Raw genomic sequence first — 17,732 nt, forward strand, 5'->3', positions numbered from 1 at the left:
ATGAGTAGCTAAACAGTGAGCATTTCATTTGCTGTAAGATGTAGCAAATGATAAATACGCAACACAGGTCATGATATGAACTATTAGAGAGAGAGAGAGAGAGAGATACAAAATATGAACATCCTACAGGAAAATTATATAAGAGAATAATCTGCGTTATCTGTTTTGCAGTAATATGTTAAGCTAAGATTAATTATCTTATAAACAGAGCACGTGCACAGCTACTTAAACTGGGCCGTCATGTCCCCTTGACCTCGTTTATGTAAATAGTGAATGTGCGGTAAAACTTACCAGCATATCTCCTTCACGAGATTTTAAGGAATTGCCTATTCTCTGTGCCGTTCTTCTGAGTTGATCTCGAATTTCAATTATTTTTTTCTGCAAAGCGCAAGCCAATCAAAGATGGCAAAGTTAAAAGGGGAGCAAGAGGATGGGAGGGAAGAAAATATACACACAGACCCCAATAAAATGCACAGGATGGAAGCATCTTAAAAGAAGCTTACAGACCAACTTTTCATTTTTCATGACAGAATGAAGAAAGAGCAGAATGAAAACGTGTTAAAGATTCCCAAGATAGAAGCGCACCATGGCAAGATAGTTCACAAAGTTCTTATGACACCACTGTGAAGATTTACCAGGCTGGAAAAATCCTTTATAAACATTCAAGAAGGTCACATGGTCCCCCTGCTCGCCATAACAAAAAAGTTTAAAAGTCAACCAAACTGATGCAGAAGTATTTCAATAGTTGTTTATGTCCTATAGTCATTTGGCATTTTGAATAGAGTTGTGTCATTTTGGTGTATTTATATTTGTTGCTATGTGGTTGTAATGTCATTTTGACTTATTAGATGTACTAAACTACATGTCGCTTTGGGTGTTTGGTTATTTTCCCTAATGCCTTAAAAGGCGAGGTCTGTAGGAAGATTAGCAGTTTTTGATCATCTGAGTAGAAATTAGAGAGATCTTTCTCTTGTTCCTTTGTTTTAGGTGGATTTGGAACCTCAATTCCTTGCTCCGTCCGGGTTAGGCCGATAAAATCTATCCCCAAAAGGCTTTCTACGTCACAAACTAACAGGTATAAGAACAAGAGTATTACTTATCCACCCTGAAAAAAAAAGTAAAAACAATCTGTTAGGATCCTGGTTGAGTCCCACATTGTTAAAGTATGGTATTAGCATGTGGGTTTATAATCACTTGGGCACCCTCTCCATACAAGCTAACTTTTGGGGATGAGTTCTACCCAAGGGTTATAACACAATCATATGGAAAATAAAAATAAAAATAGTACCACAGCAGCAGCAAATCTCAACTTTGTCTCATCCAGTTCCTTTTGAGCTCCATTTCCAGAAACCCAGATAGACTGCAGAATATCACCATACTTATTAACAGTGTCCAAGGGAACATTACGGTTATATTTTATTTGACGCTCATATATTTGTACCATATTCTACTCGTTTGCTATACTTCTTTTTCCTTGTTCATGTAGCAGGTTCTTTTCCGTTGAAAAATAAACCTAAGAATTAATTGAACGAGGACTTACTTGAATGGAGAGAATGGCAACAATAGTTATTATCTCCTCTGAACATCCAAGTTGACTTGAGGACAAGATCATTTTTGAAATCATAGGATCCTAAAAATATTGCAATCATTTTTTATGGTTTTTATAATTTTTTTAGGATTTTTAGGGTTTATATAGGGTTTTTTGTAAAGATTTTTAGGGTTTTTTAGGGTTCTCTAAGAGTTTTTTAGGGTTTTTTTAGTGTTTATTTAAGGTTTTTTGGGGTTTTTTTTAGGGGGTTTTTTTAGGGGTTTTAGCGTTTTTATGGGTTTTTAAGGGTTTTTTGGGTTTATGGTTTTGTTTGGGTAAAGTTTAACATACTAATGGAATCTCTGCAACTTGGAATCCAACTGGAGAAGTTTGGCATCATCGTCCAGGACTCCAAGTGAATAAAGTATTTCAAGTGCCCGAACCATGGCTTCAGGTGATGGAGATGCTGGCCAATCAAAGCCCAAGATATTATCCATTCCCAAGGCTTTTAACTGAGAAGTGGAAGAGCAAGATCAAAGTCAATATACCATTAGAGTATGATTTTCCAAAAGTGACAATGCATTGTGGAGTAAAAAATGTGTAGTAAGGACACGTTATACTATTTGAAAGAAGGAACTCTAGTCAATTTATAGTCTCTAACAAAACTCCAACTCCTAACTTAAAACAACAATAAAGTCAATTTTGTAGGTAAAGCAATCTTTCATACAGCATGTTCACTTGCAAATGATGATTAGCACCATGAAATGAGAAAATACATCTGGGATGTAACTTTTTTAAGAAGCTAGTACTCTTTCAAATATGATAGTTCTGCATACAATCAATCAATTTCACACCAGGGAAGGGCGACAAATTTTGGTGTCGTAACGGGGCCCATCAGCAGTTAGATCGAAGCTCTCTTCGCGATGTACGACTAGCACGGGAACGGCGACAACTTTTGGTGTCGTAACGGGGCCCATAATCCGTCAGATCGAAGCTCTCTTCGCGCTCTACAACCACCCCGGGAATGGCGAAAAATTTTAGTGTCGTAACGGGGCCCGTCAGCCGTTAGATCGAAGCTCTCTTCGCAATCTACGATTGGCATGGGAATGGCGACAACTTTTGGTGTCGTAACGGGGCCCATAATCCGTCAGATTGAAGCTCTCTTCGGACTCTACAACCGTCACGGGAACGGCGACAACTTTTGATGTCGTAATGTGGCCCATCAGCCGTTAGATCGAAGCTCTCTTCGCGATCTACAACCGCCAAGGAAACGGAGACAAGTTTTGGTGTGGTAACGGGGCCCACCAGAGGTTAGATCGAAGCTCTACTCGAGCTCTACAACCGCTACGGAAACGGCAGCAACTTTTGGTGTCGTAACGGGGCCCATCAGAGGTTAGATCGAAGCTCTTCTCAAGCTCTACAACCGCGATGGAAACGGCGGCAACTTTTGGTGTCGTAACGGGGGCCATCTAGGATAGATCGAAGAACTCCTCTAGCTCTACAACCCCTATGGAAACGACGACAACTTCTGGTCTCGTAACTTTTTGTTGTCGCCGTTGCCGTAGCACTTGTATAGCTCGAGGAAAGCTTCGATCTAACGGCTCATGGGCCCCTTTACAACACCAAAAGTTGCCGTTCCCGTGGCGGTTGTAAAGTGCGAAGAGAGCTTCAATCTAACGGCTGATGGGCCCCGTTACGACACCAAAAGTTGTCGCCGTTCCCGTGGCAGTTGTAGAGTGCGAAGAGAGCTTCGATCTAACGGCTGATGGGCCCCGTTACGACACCAAAAGTTGTCGCCGTTCCCGTGGCAGTTGTAGAGTGCGAAGAGAGCTTCGATCTAACGGCTGATGGGCCCCGTTACGACACCAAAAGTTGTCGCCGTTCCCGTGGCAGTTGTAGAGTGCGAAGAGAGCTTCGATCTAACGGCTGATGGGCCCCGTTACGACACCAAAAGTTGTCGCCGTTCCCGTGGCAGTTGTAGAGTGCGAAGAGAGCTTCGATCTAACGGCTGATGGGCCCCGTTATGACACCAAAACTTGTCACCGTTCTCGTGGCGGTTGTAGCGCGCGAAGAGAGCATCGATCTGATTTTATTATTTTCATTATTATCATTATTATGATTGTTAAAATTATTTTCATTATTATTATTTTTCTGACTAATAGATTTTATTATTATTATTATTATTATTAATATTTATTATTATTATTTTGATTGTTATTATTCTTATTATTACTATTATCATTATTACTATTATTATTATTTTGATTATTATTATTTTGATTACTTAGTTTTTTTATTCTTATTATTATTATATAAATATTATTATTATTATTATTATTATTATTATTATTATTATTATTATTATTGTTATTAATTCTAGAAAGTATTTAGTCGTCATGAATTCTGGTACGCTTCCGCTTATTGATCTATTGATTCTTAGTGATCCAATATGAACGTTTCTAGATTTATTAGGTGATGGTTTTCACCAAAAAAATATTTTATAATATGAAGTACCAAATGTCATTAACCAATTATATAGAGAATAACTTGTCAATACATAGCGTGTCTTTTTTTTCCCCTTCAAAAAAGCAATTCTAATGGGCCACAACCCCTCACTTTGGGTGGTTTTTCCATCCCCCACTTTCCTCAGCTTTGCATCTTCTCTTTCCACCATAAATTTCTGTCTCTTCGGCCTCATAATTTTGTTGTTATTGTTGTTGTTATATTATTATGATTATGATTATTATTATGATTATGATTATTATGATTATGATTATGATTATTATTATTATTATTGTTATTATTACTATTATTATTATGATGATTATTATTATTATTATTATTTTTATTACTATTAGTTTTTTTTATTACTATTATTTTTATTATTATTATTAGTTTTATTATTATTATTACTATTTATTATTTTTATTTTTATTGTTATTATTATTATTTATTATTATTATTATTATTATTATTAGGTGGCAGTGATGACTGGTAGTGATGACGTGGCTATGCTAACTTGGAGTATGTCATACATATAAAGTAATACGCATGATGTATGTCATACATATAAACTAGGTAGACACTTTTTATCCTAGATGACATATTAGATGCATGAAAATACAATTATGATCAAACATAATAGATAAATAAATAAAGACATGCAAGCGAAATGGAAAAACTTTGGCGGGTTCCATGGACCTAAGAATTACAACCCCAAAATAATAATAAAAATAAAATTACATCAAATTGGGTCTTCTTGTAATTCTCCGTCTTCAAGTCTTCTCCATCTTCATGTCTCCTTTCGTCGCTCGATTAGGAGAATAATAAATTACTTATTGATTCCTATTTTACAATTAATGTAATCAAAATAAAATAGCAAAAACTAATTCCATGGAACCGGAAAAATTTACGACCAATCCATTCGCATAAAACATAACCATCACACAATAATTATACATCATATGCATAAGTGCCTACCCATTAAAACATTCAAGAATTATCACATAATCAAACATTAAATTGGCATGAAATAAAGACATCTCTGATACTAATTGTAGAAACTGCACGTACCAGTATTTTACTCTTACACTGAAGAAGCCATCTGCATCAGTCACAACTGCCGGCTTTGAAGCTCCGACAACCATAATAGCACCCTAAACATCAACCCAACTTTCAGCCAAGTACTAATTGTCACAAGGAGTAGAAGACTACTCAATTTGTGAAATAAGGAAAACCTAGCATTGATGTTTTCAACTCACCTGGCCTGGCGGAAGTATAGTGTTGAATCTATCCACTCCAAACATGCCCAAATTGGACAGAGTAAATGTTCCTGCAATGATTCAACTTGATCTATTCATAAAAGAGCACCATGAAAAACAATAGACAATAAATATGTGTGAAGACATTTGATAAAGAAGACCTGAATTGTACTCGTGAGGCTGAAGTTGCTTTGAATGGGCTTTCTCCACTAGCTCCTTCCACTTTTGAGATAAAAGATACAGATCCATCTGTGCCAACAAACACAAGTTACCTGCTAAGCGTTGAATTTAATCTGTCATGAACAAAGTGGACAAGGTGAGCGCATTTCAAACCTTATCAGCATCCTGAAGAACCGGCATTATAAGACCGCCATTAATCGCAATAGCAACCGCAATGTATATGTTACTATTGTACGTAAGGCAGTCATGGTGACAAGGCAGTCATGGTGACACCCTTCGGTTTGATCTAAAGAGCACGAGGCAATTCAATTCAAAACCCTTTTTGGCCTTTGTATTGTCCCTGAAAAAACTAGCTCTTCCCATTAGCCTGTTCAACTTATTCATCAATATCTTCAATCCCATCTTCTTGTTGTCTCCCGGTAGAATGATGCTCTTAAAGGCTCCTCCATTGATTCTTGTGATCTTCATGTATCGATCGTAAGCACCTCAATCAACAAAATAAATTGTTCCCCGTTGAACTTCTTTTTGAAACCATCGGTCCTATTATTCTTGCACAAGAACTCCATTGTTTGAGAAATCCAGGTCATTGCACCTAACATGTAGGAAATGAAGAAACTCGACCTCCTATTGGACTCCTCTATTCTCACCAAGCCACCATCTTCACTTAGTGAGATTTTGCACAACTCTGGACCTATTCTAAACTCATGGAGAAAACGATTCAAATCGTTTTGAGACATCTTAACTAATTTAGATATTTTATGAATAAAATCAGTAAAGAGATTGTGAACTCATCCTTCGGAATTCTAGAGAGAGGAGAGAAGAGAAGCTAACAAGTGAAACACTTTTAAGTTGTAAGTAGCGAAATATAATTGAGTCCAAAAAACCTAAGCCTTCTCAAAATCCACTTTAAACACCAAACCCTGATTCTTCTTAGAGCTATAATCCTCTACTGCCTCATTTGCAATAAGCACCACATCTAAAATTTTGTCTATCCTTCACAAACGCACCTTGGGCCAACAAAATTGTTTCACTTAGGACTTCCCTCAAACTATTTGCCAAGACTTTTGCCATAATGTTGTAAACTTGCCACCAAACTTATTAGCCTATAGTCTTTTAATCTCCTTGAGTCGGTTCGAAATTAGACAAAGAAAAGTATGGTTAACTGCAAAATTAATCACACCACTCCTATAAAATTCCTCATACTCTCAATACGTCTCCTTTCACCACACAAACAATCTTGAAAGAACCCTGCTGAAAATCCACTTGGTCCCTGTGACTTATCCCTGTCATTACTAAAAACTGCAAGCTTAATTTCCTCCTTTCAAAATGTCGCTCAAACCCCCGAGCCTTTTCATCCATAATCGCCCTCCAATCAATTCCCTGAAAAGACCAAGATACAACCTCTTCAACTTGAAATAGTTTCTCACAGAACGAAATAATCTCTTCTAATTTCCTCCTTTTCCGACACTGAATCATCATCCTTAACCTTGAAATTACACTCTCATTTCTCCTATTGCGTAGCGGCTTGCGAAACAATTTTGTGTTCGCATCCCATTCCTTTGTCCTTCTAAATTTCATTTTTTTTGTTTCCAAGCCACCATATCTTTAAAAATTATTTCTTCTAGCCTATTCCTTAAAACTTTTCTTTCCTCCCTATCACCATTGTCCAAACCACTCTCCTCCTCTTTGCTGTCCAATCTCTCAATTCTCCCCAAAAGCTCACTTCTTGCTAAATTTGTATCCCCTAAAGATTCCTTATTCTAAGTCTTTAATTTGTCCTTCAAACCTTTCAATTTCTCCATAATTTTGTAGCCTTCCCAACCAACTGGATTCATGTTCCCCCACCAAATTTCACATTCCTTCCGGAAACTTAGATGGTCCAACCACATATTTTCAAACCGAAAAAGTGCTGGTTCCCATTTTACTGGATGGCTATCTAAGATCAAGGGGAAATGGTCTGAACATGCTCTCACTCCCATCACTTGTCTAACTTCATTGAACAAGTTCTCCCACCCATTTGTAACTAGAAACCTATCAATTGCTCTTGGTCACATCTTCTCTAAAATTTGTCCATGAGAACTTAGAGTTGAACAACACTAAATCCCTTAAATCCGCCTCCCTAATGAGTTTATCAAATGCCCTTATACTTCTGGTATCCCTTCTGCTTGGAAATTTTTCTTGACTAAACCTGTATTGAAGTCCCCTCCCACACACCAATTCAGTTCACAAATACAATTCAAGCCAATTCATCCCAAAAGTCTCCTCTATCTCTATAAGAATTAGGACCATATACCCAGGTAACCACCATCAAGCTTTCAAGCATATCATTTTATTCTTGGTACTCGTTCAAAATTATTCTTATCCTCAGTTTTGTGATGGTTGCATCATCTTCAAGGATGCTTGGTCTACGTTGATTTAAACCTCCAATTTGTGGAGGCTTATGCATTGGCAATCATCCAAGTTATAAAAATTTTCTTCATTTGTAATGAGTTGAGATTGTTATTGCCAGATGTCTAGTTTATTATCTTTTTTCTAGAGATAAGTTATGTCATGTGTATAAGGAAGATAATAGGGTAGCCATACCTTGGCTGCTTATGCTCTTACTATTATTGATGATAAGCTATTTTGGCCGGAGGAAATTCCAACACTCTCATTAATAATAACAGTTTCTATTCTCAAAAAAAAAAATATATATATATATATATATTCAAACTAATTTCAACAACCATGTACTTGGCCATGTTATTCTTAATACGCAATCCAAATGGATATGATAATTCCTAGCTTGTGTTAAGACTATTAATAAAGGCCTCAACTCCTGTTACACAAAACCCCGTAAACTACCCATAGCCATGTTTGACCTTAGCATGTCTAATTTTGGAACCTACCAATTCTTACTAGAGAACCTTATATCTCTTTTGTAATGTTAATTAGATTCCTGAATGTTTTGGGATTTCAATCAACTAATGAACTGGAGTTTTATCACAAGGGAACTTCAGTCATGCAGCTATGAAGTATAGAATAACACAGCTCCCGCTGCTTATTTATATCTAATGGTCTGATAGTGAGATCGTGTAGAATATTTCCAACTCCAGGACATCATACTATAAAACCTAAGTTAGCAAAGAGCATCGATGTGGCAGATATATTGCTTCTTATACTCAATTTCTAAAGTAAATTGGTATTGACATTTCTAAAGTAAATTGGTATTGACACTGCTCATCATATGGTTTCAGGAAGAAAGCAGCATAAATAGTACTTGTTTATTGTATAAGTTGTATTTCATAGGGAATGATGTAGGAAAAGACTTTATTGTTTTCAATCTTATAAAACTCCTTGTGAGTGTAACATAAAAGTAGAAACTGCACGTACCAGCATTTTACTCTTTACACTGAAGAAGCCATCTGCATTAGCCACAACTGTCGGCTTTGAAGCTCCAACAACCATAATAGCACCCTAAACATCAACCAAACTTTCAGCGCAGTACTAATTGTCACAAGGAGCAGAAGACTCTACTCAATTTGTGAAATAAGGAAAACCTAGCATTGATGTTTTCAACTCACCTAGCCTGGCGAAAGTATAGTGTTGAATCTATCCACTCTAAACATGCCCAAATTGGACAGAGTAAATGTTTCTGCAATGATTCAACTTGATCTATTCATAAAAGAGCACCATGAAAAGCAATAGACAATAAATATGTGCGAAGACATTTGATAAAGAAGACCTGAATTATACTCGTGAGGTTGAAGTTGCTTTGAACGGGCTTTCTCCACCAGCTCCTTCCACTTTTGAGATACACTTTTGAGATAAAAGATACAAATCCATCTGTGGCAACAAACACAAGTTACCCACTAAGCATTGAACTGAAGCTGTCATGAACAAAGTGGACAAGGTGAGCATATTTCAAACCTTATCAGCATCCTGAAGAACCGGCGTTATAAGACCGTCATTAATTGCAACAGCAACCGCAATGTTTATGTTACTATTGTACGTAAAGCTCTTACTGTCTTTGCACGAAGTGTTCACAACTGGATGCTGAGCAAGAGCCATAGCAGTGGCCTTTGTCAACAAGGCAGTCATGGTGACACCCTTCGGTTTGACCTAAAGAGCACAAGGCAATTCAATTCACAACCCCACAATCCAAACACCAACAAAAAACAAATTTGACACTTCAAACAATACAAACAACCTAACAATGGCCTTACTTGACAATGTAAATTAACGCATTACCAAGCAAACAAGAAAATTTGACTACTTTGTTAGCCAAAACAAAAAATTCAAGAATCAAGGTCTGAATTTTCAATACCTTCTCATAGAGTGCGTCGAGGGCATCGGTGGTGATGGGATAACAAACGTCGAAAGTGGGCACGGAGAGGCTCTCCGTATAAAACATATCTCATTGAATCTAATTTGAGGAAAGACATGAAAGTTGATATTAAATGTCCAAAGTGCCACTTCTACAAAATTGTGCATATCATTTAATTAAGATTACGTTAACAACATAACTTGATAGACAGCAAAAATATTCAAGACGTCAGCGTTCACACCACAGACGTCAAGATCAAGAAAGATAACCATTATAAGTTCCTTAGCGGTTTTGGCTTTGTAGGTTTAACAGTTACATACCCTTCCTTCAGAGTCAAAATAGCTGTGTGCACAGCATCATCGAGCTCCATATCATCAGTATACCTAAGAGAAAAGGAAACATAGAAAAGAAGGCAAAAGAAAATGTTTAGGATCAATTAGGAGGAGGAAGGAGAGGAGAAAACAATAGAAAGAAGTATAAAGGACGAGAGAGTTAAGAAATGCTAAAAGATAAAAATGTATGTCCCTTTAAATATTCACATTTATTGACTCAAAATTGACTTAAAAGCTAGACAAGGATGGCTACAATATCATAGAGAGGAACAGTTGCAACCTCAAAGTAAAAGGAGAGTGGTGGTAAATGACTAGGCACGAGTGTTGAATATTGACATGTGTCCAATTCTCACATTTGTCTATTTCTTCTATGAACTTAATTTGTCCTGTAGTGCTATATCAAATTTCTAGATGTTTCTGCAAGGGGGCCATGATGTTACCTCATAAATTAAGGAATGATGGAAGAAAGAGAGATGGAATAGTGATAAATCAAAAAGTAAATAAAAATGAAACATTCATCAAGGGCAGAAAAATAGTAGTCAAACTAAGGGCTTGCGTTAGAAGAATCATTTTTCATTTCAGCAGCCATAAACACGCCTAATTTAGTTAGTATGTGCCAGTTTTGACCATATTCTGTCTCAAATACCTCTTCTCAAGGAATGTTTTTGCATTTGAAACATTCTTTCCCATTGTAGAGGCTTTCCATGAGAAATATGAGCCTGATGGATCGACCTAGAGAAAATAAAAGCAAACGGGAAAAAAAATCAAAGGCAACTAGGATTAGAAACATCATTGCCAGTACTTGATGTGAAATACTTTTATCTCTGTATAATTAAAGTGTCAGACCCAAATGGGGAAAAATCAAAGGCAACCAGGATTAAGAAGGAAGTTTTTTCTTGAACAAATCCAAACAAAATCTTGAGAATGAAAGTTACCTGGAAGAGTTGAGGACCATTGTCATCAAACCCAGCAACAAGTAAAGAAACCCCAAAAGGCCTCACACCACTACCCAAAAAGAAAGAAAGACATTATAGATCCATCAACAACAAAATTGGTTAGAAAATCAGATAAAATAGTCTGATGAATATGTAAATTAACTTCCAAATTTCTCAATCCATTGCAGTCTTTTTTTCTTACATAAAACGAAGAATTTGATATTTGTCTAATAGAACATGTATAATAAAGCAGTAGTAGCCTTTTTCATTACCCAGATTGAGGGTTTTTTTTTAATTTACTTATTTTTTTCACATGAAAAAAAAAAAAAAAACACTTGATATTTGTCTTATAGAACATGTCTTAAGAAGTGGTAGTAGCCTTTTCATTACCCAGATTGAGTGAATTCTTGCATCACAGCAGCAGTTTCCCTGACAAGTTGAGTAACAGGGATTGGTTCCTACAAATAAGATATTTGAATACGAACTTGTCAATACAAACTTGCAACAGGAATGATGAATATAGCTGCAATCCACCATGTTGGATCAAAAGAAAAGGGGAAAAAAAAAGAATAGGAAACAAAGTCAGAAACATATAGTACCTTGTATAACCTACGATATTGCTCTGCTTGCTTTCTACTTTTCCGGACCAAGACTCGAAAATCAGGACCCATACCACTGTAGTAGAGAAAAGAATAAAATTAATAAGTTGGAAGCTAGACAGATGAAAGTATCAAGATGTAATAAATTGGGGAAAAAATTTATATATATATATATATACACGTCTTAGAAGGCCACAAATTGCCACCAATCAGGATCAGATAAAGATGTTGATATGCACGTGTTAATGGAAACCAAATTGTATAATTTCCAAATATAAGATATCACCTAATGGACAATCATAACATCCCAGGATATCATGAATATGACACTGGTGCTTAATTTTGTTGTATCAAAAAACAAAAATGGTGCTTAATGTCACTCATCATCCGGTAACAATCTGCCAATGGTTTAGCACTATGCTAGAGTGGATATTTAGTAAACACAAAAAAGTTTCCAAATCAGTCCAACAGATATTCTTCTTTAGAAGTTATCAATATCCACACAATAAGCTGGTTTTCTCCAGTTAAACCAAAAATAAGAAATCTTCCAGTGATGTATAATGAATCCTTTTAGTCATAAACCTTTTGCCTTATAATGTTGCTGAAGCCAAGAAATTCATTTGATCTAAAGACAATGTGATAGTCATAACTTCTACAATATTTTCAAACAAAGTATTTTCAATTGGAAGCCACAAAAGCAAACCTGTAAACAACTCCAATATTTGGCGTCAAACTCTGGATTTTTTGAACCTACAAAAAATAAGATCATACTTAAATATACTTTTGGAGGCATGGACAGATTGCAGTGCTTCTAAAACTAGGAAAGTATGACATTTCTTAACTGTTTTAGGGTATGCAACAAACATTTTAATTAACTATAATGCAAAGGATGAGAACAAGGTAATAGATATTTAGGTTTTACAATTTGTTTCATCGCCACAGCACAAAATCAGGCTTGAACATGAGATCCAAAGATTGTGAGGACATAATTCCAAAAAAAAAAAAAATGAAATGAACTAGATAGTACTCTCATACCAGAAGATTCAATTCCTAGGACATTGAGTTTATATTGGATAGAATGAAGTTTTGGGTTTCTTCAACGCAGGATTTTAGAGACGATCCACTAATTTTAGCTTACCTATAAGGATTTAATTTGAGTTCCTGTTTATGTAGTCATGTTGTAAATTATTTAGAATATTAGTTATATGCAATTCCATCCTTCACCCAGTACACATGTAACACTCATGACGGAAAAAAAGGACTTGTCAAGGGAAGCTCAAAGTACAAAAGAAAAAGCAGAGGATTAGATTCTCCTAAACAAAGAACATAAGAAAAGGAGAAGATTAAAAAGCAAAAAGCACAAAAGAAAAACCTAGCAAACCAAAAAACTAAAGAATGAATGAAAATGTTCCAGCTAAAGAGGAAAGCCTCATACAAATTGATTTAACAAACATACAACCAATGGGCAAATATGGCATAATGTGCAGGCTCAAGTCCAAAAGTTCCAAGCCAACATGCATAATAACCAATCAAAATTATTATACAATAACATGACAAATATAATTTAGCTTAAATCCTTTTCTATACGTCCACATAAAGTTATTATTATACCCGCAATCAATCACACATCTTCCAACTTAAACTAAACACAGTGAAATTGAATTAGGGCATACTCAAAAAGCACCATAGACACTTACAGATGACTCATCAACCAAGATTGAAGTAAGTTTCTTATCAGTCGCAATAACAACACCATTAGCAGCTGCAATGACCAGCTAAACATCAGTTAAACCTCATTTAACACTAAATAAAAAAAAAATCATTTCCACAAAGCGACGGCTAAATTCCGGCCAAATCCGATACCAAAATTCCTTTTTTCATATCTCGATTAGCGATCGCTCATCAAATTTCATCGTCGATTCAACGAAAATAACGAACCCTAGAAAAGTGTTTGAGTGGAAGATTTTTACCTTTGATTCCGAGGGAGGTTTGGCCGGAGCCGACCGCCGTCAAAGCGTGCTCGATCTGAACCAACTTTCCCGAAGGATTGCTCAACAAGAACGGCCATATATATGGAAGAAAATTTCAAGTAATATCAACATCTGAGAACGAAAATGCAAGGATAGAGAGAGAGATTATCACCTGAAAGTAGTGAGAAAATGAGTACTGATTGTCTCCCATGGCGGCTGGAGAGAGAAAGTTAAATCGAAGGTTTTAGAGAGAGAGATAGTTGAGGTTCCGGAGAGAGAAGTGAAGTGTAGAAAAAGGGGAATTTTGCTTTCTTGTTCAAGAAGATCTGTTTCTTTTTTTCTCAAAGAAAGAAAAAAAGTCCATTAAAAAAAAGAGCGTCGTCTCCTTAGTCCCTAAACGATTTGTGGCTATTGGTGTTAAAGATTAGCGTCGTTTAAAGCCGTGTAATATGAAAATCACATTACCGTTTTCCGAGTGGAAAGCAATCACAAATAACATGTAGCTTGTCTTCTCCATATCAAAATCTGAGAAAACGAATATCATTATCCAAAAATCTGATATTCTTGCAAAATCCGAAATAAAAATCGAACCAAAATCCAAGTCACCCCCCACCTGAATGAGGATTCACTCAAATTGAGTGAATTAGCTTTCCCACGGAAAGCCTTTCCTAGTCAAAATAAAGCAACCAAACAATGGAATTATCAGACTGATTTTTCCTGTCCATTCCATTCCTCCCAACCAAACAATGCATAAACAATTTGTGGCTATTGGTGTTAAAGATTAGCGTCGTTTAAATCCATAAACTAGTGTGTGGCTTTTTGTGTTAAATTTCATAAGTTTTGATGTCGTTTACACGGATAAAATGACATGTAACTGGTGTTATTTTTCTCGTTTATTTTTTCGTGTTAAGATTGTAAGTCGTTTATTACCTTCTAATTTCATTGACTTGGCCATGAAGTTGAAAGCGAAAATGTCGATATCAATCATATTGTTGGTACTTTAAATTCGGTGGAAATATTGAAAAAAAATGGAAATATAAATATTTATTTAAATATTTAATATTTCTTTTCTTAGGGGATTTCTTTTTAATGTTTTAAGATTTGATAAACATTTAAAAAAATATATACATAAACTTTGAGACCGCGGTTGTAGAGCTCGAGGAGAGCTTCGATCTAACCTCTGATGGGCCCCGTAACGACACCAAAAGTTGTTGCCGTTTCCGTAGCGGTTGTAGAGCTCGAGGAGAGCTTCAATCTAACCTCTGATGGGCCCCGTAACGACACCAAAAGTTGTCACCGTTTCCGTAGCAGTTGTAGAGCTCGAGGAGAGCTGCGATCTAACCTCTGATGGGTCCCGTAATGACACCAAAAGTTGTCTCCGTTTCCGTAGCGGTTGTCGAGCTCGTGGAGAGCTCCGATCTAACCTCTGATAGGCCCAGTAACAGCACCAAAAGTTGTCACCGTTTCTGTACCAGTTGTAGAGCTCGAGGAAAGCTTCAATCTAACTTCTGATAGGCCCCGTTACGACACCAAAAGTTGTCACCATTTCCCGTGGTGGTTGTAGAGCGCGAGTAGAGCTTTGATCTAACGGTTGATGGGCCCCGTTACGACACCAAAAGTTGTCGCCGTTCCCGTGGCAGTTGTAGATCGCGAAGAGAGCTTCGATCTAATAGCATATGGACCCCGTTTCGACATCAAAACTTGTTGTCGTTCCAGTGGCGGTTGTAGATTGTGAAGAGAGCTTCGATCTAACAGCTGATGGGCCCCGTTACGACACCAAAAGCTATCACCGTTCCCGTCGCAGTTGTAGATCGCGAAGAGAGCTTCGATCTAACGGCTGATGGGCCCCATTTCGACACCAAAACTTGTTGCCCTCCCACTGGCAATTGTAGATTGCGAAGAGAGCTCCGATCTAATGGCTGATGGGCCCCGTTACGACACCAAAAGTTGTCACCCCGGGGCAGCCCTGGGAAAGCCCCGGGGCATCCTTGGGACAGCCCCAGAGCAACCCCGGAACATCCCAGGGGTAGCCCCAGGACAGCCTAGGGGCATCCCCGGGACAGCCCCGGGGAATCCCCGGGATAGCCCCGGGACAGAACCGGGACAGCCCCGGGGGACGGCCCCGGGACAGCACTGGGGCGGCCCCGGGGCATCCTCGGGACAGCCTTAGGCCATCCCCAGGACAGCCCCGGGCCAGCCCCGAGAAAGCGCCGGGCAGCCCCATGTAGCCTCGGGACAGCTCGGGGCAGGCACGAGACACGCCCAGGGCATCCCTGGCACAGCCCCGGGGCAGCCACGGGACAGCCCTGGGCATCCATGGGGCAGCCCCGGGACAGCCCAGGGGAAGCCCCAGGACAACCCCAAGACAGCCCCAGGGCATCCCCGGGACAGACTCGGGGCAGCCCCGGGGCACCCCAGGACAGGCCCGGGACACCCCGGGGCAGCTCGGGATAGCCCTTGGATAGCCCCGGGACAGCCACGGGACAAGGCCGGGGCATCCCCGGGACAGCCCCGGGGCAACCCCGAGACAGCCTCTGGACAGCCCTGGGGCAGCTTGGGATAGCCACGGGACAGCCCCGGGGCAGCCCGGAGATAGCCCAGGAGCAACCCCGGGACAGCCCCGTGGCAGCACCAGGACAGCCTCGGGGAAGCCACGGGACCGCCCCGTGGTGTCCCCGGGACACCCCAGGGCATCCCCGGGACAGCCCGGGGGAATCCCCGGAATAGCCCCGGGGCATCCCCGGGACAGCCCCGAGGCATCACCGGGGAAGCGTCGGGACAGCCCCGGTATAACCCCGGTACAGCCCCGGGACAGCCCCGGGGGGACAGCATAGGGACAGCCCCGGGACAGCATCGGGGCAGCCCCGGGACTACCCCGGGACATCCCTGGGGTAAACCCAGGACAGACCCGGGGCAGCCCCGGTACAGGCCCAGGACAGGCCCGGGAAAGCCCCGGGACAGACCCGAAGCAGCCCCGGGCCAGCCCCAGGACAACCACGGGTCAGCCTTGGGACATCCCCGGGTCAGCCTCGGAACAGCCCCGATACAGCCCTCGGACAGCCCCGGGACAACACCGGGGCATCCCCGGGACAGCCCCAGTACGGCCTCGGGTCAGTCCCGGGACAACCCCGAGACAGCCCCTGGACAGCCCCGGTATAGCCCCGGGACAGCCCCGGTACAGCCTCAGGACAACAACGGGATATCCCCAGGTCAACCCCGGGACAGCAACGAGACAGCCCCCGGTCTGCCCCGACACAGCCCCGACACAGCATCGGGGCAGTCACAGCACCGGGGCAAACCCGGGACAGCCCCGGGTCAGCCCCGGGACAGCCTCGGTACAGCCTCGGGACCGCCCTGGGACAGCCCCGGGACAGACTCGGGTAAGCCCGGGGACAACCCCGGGTTAGCCCGGGGACAGCCCCAGCACAGCCTTGGGACAGCCGCAGGACAAACCCAGGACAGCCCCAGTACAACCCCGGTACAGCCCCGGGACAGCCCCGAGACAGCCCCGGGGCAGCCCCGGGACAGCCTCGGGACATACCCGGGGCAGCCCCGGGACAACCTTGGGACAGCCCTGGTACAACCCCGAGACAGCCCCGGGACAGACGCGGAGCAACCCCGAGTCGGCCCCGGGACAGCCCGGGTAAACCTCGGGACAACCCCGAGACAAACCCGGGACAACCCCGGGTCAGCCCCGGAACAACCCCTGTACACCCCGGATAGCCCCGGGATAGCCACGGGCTAGCCCCGGGGCAGCCTTGGGACAGCCCCGGCGCAGCCCCTGGACAGCCCTGGGACATCCCCGGGACAGCCCCGGGCGAGCCCCAGGACAGCCTTGGGACATCCCCGGGTCAGCCTCGGAACAGCCCCGATACAGCCCCGGGACAAAACCGGGGCATCCCCGGGACAGCCCTAGTACGGCCCCGGGTCAGTCCCGAGACAACCCCGATACAGCCCCTGGACAACCCCGGTATAGCCCCGGGACATCCCCGGGACAGCCCCGGTACAGCCTCGGGACAGCCACGGGATATTCCCGGGTCAGCCCGGGGACAGCAACGGGACAACCCCCGGACTGCCCCGAGACAGCCCCAGCACAGCATCGGGGCAGCCCCGGGACAGCC

At 41.1% G+C, this 17,732-nt stretch overlaps 2 protein-coding genes and 1 long non-coding RNA gene across 3 annotated transcripts; all 3 read right to left on the reverse strand.

The window, feature by feature from the left end:
• Positions 1-1,563: 1,563 nt before the first annotated feature.
• LOC112090676 (dihydrolipoyllysine-residue acetyltransferase component 4 of pyruvate dehydrogenase complex, chloroplastic-like) lies at positions 1,564-5,814 on the reverse strand. The gene is made up of 6 exons (XM_024162567.1): positions 5,623-5,814; positions 5,451-5,538; positions 5,290-5,360; positions 5,102-5,184; positions 1,880-2,040; positions 1,564-1,630 (listed from the first exon to the last, which is right to left on the reverse strand). The coding sequence occupies exons 1-5, from the start codon at positions 5,647-5,649 to the stop codon at positions 2,037-2,039; spliced, it is 273 nt and encodes a 90-aa protein (XP_024018335.1). The 5' UTR covers positions 5,650-5,814; the 3' UTR covers positions 1,564-1,630; positions 1,880-2,036.
• Positions 5,815-9,035: 3,221 nt separating this feature from the next.
• On the reverse strand, positions 9,036-9,433 carry LOC112090675. The gene is made up of 3 exons (XR_002901753.1): positions 9,379-9,433; positions 9,194-9,294; positions 9,036-9,103 (listed from the first exon to the last, which is right to left on the reverse strand). It is a non-coding gene; the product is annotated as an uncharacterized LOC112090675 (long non-coding RNA).
• On the reverse strand, positions 9,429-14,599 carry LOC21385319 (proteasome subunit alpha type-2). The gene is made up of 12 exons (XM_024162565.1): positions 14,542-14,599; positions 14,225-14,279; positions 13,612-13,691; positions 13,339-13,403; positions 12,345-12,391; positions 11,642-11,717; positions 11,433-11,500; positions 11,043-11,112; positions 10,754-10,839; positions 10,096-10,158; positions 9,776-9,874; positions 9,429-9,570 (listed from the first exon to the last, which is right to left on the reverse strand). The coding sequence occupies exons 1-12, from the start codon at positions 14,597-14,599 to the stop codon at positions 9,546-9,548; spliced, it is 792 nt and encodes a 263-aa protein (XP_024018333.1). The 3' UTR covers positions 9,429-9,545.
• Positions 14,600-17,732: the final 3,133 nt, after the last annotated feature.

The sequence above is a fragment of the Morus notabilis genome, unplaced genomic scaffold (assembly GCF_000414095.1).
Source record: "Morus notabilis unplaced genomic scaffold, ASM41409v2 Scaffold562, whole genome shotgun sequence".
Taxonomy (NCBI): Eukaryota; Viridiplantae; Streptophyta; class Magnoliopsida; order Rosales; family Moraceae; genus Morus; species Morus notabilis.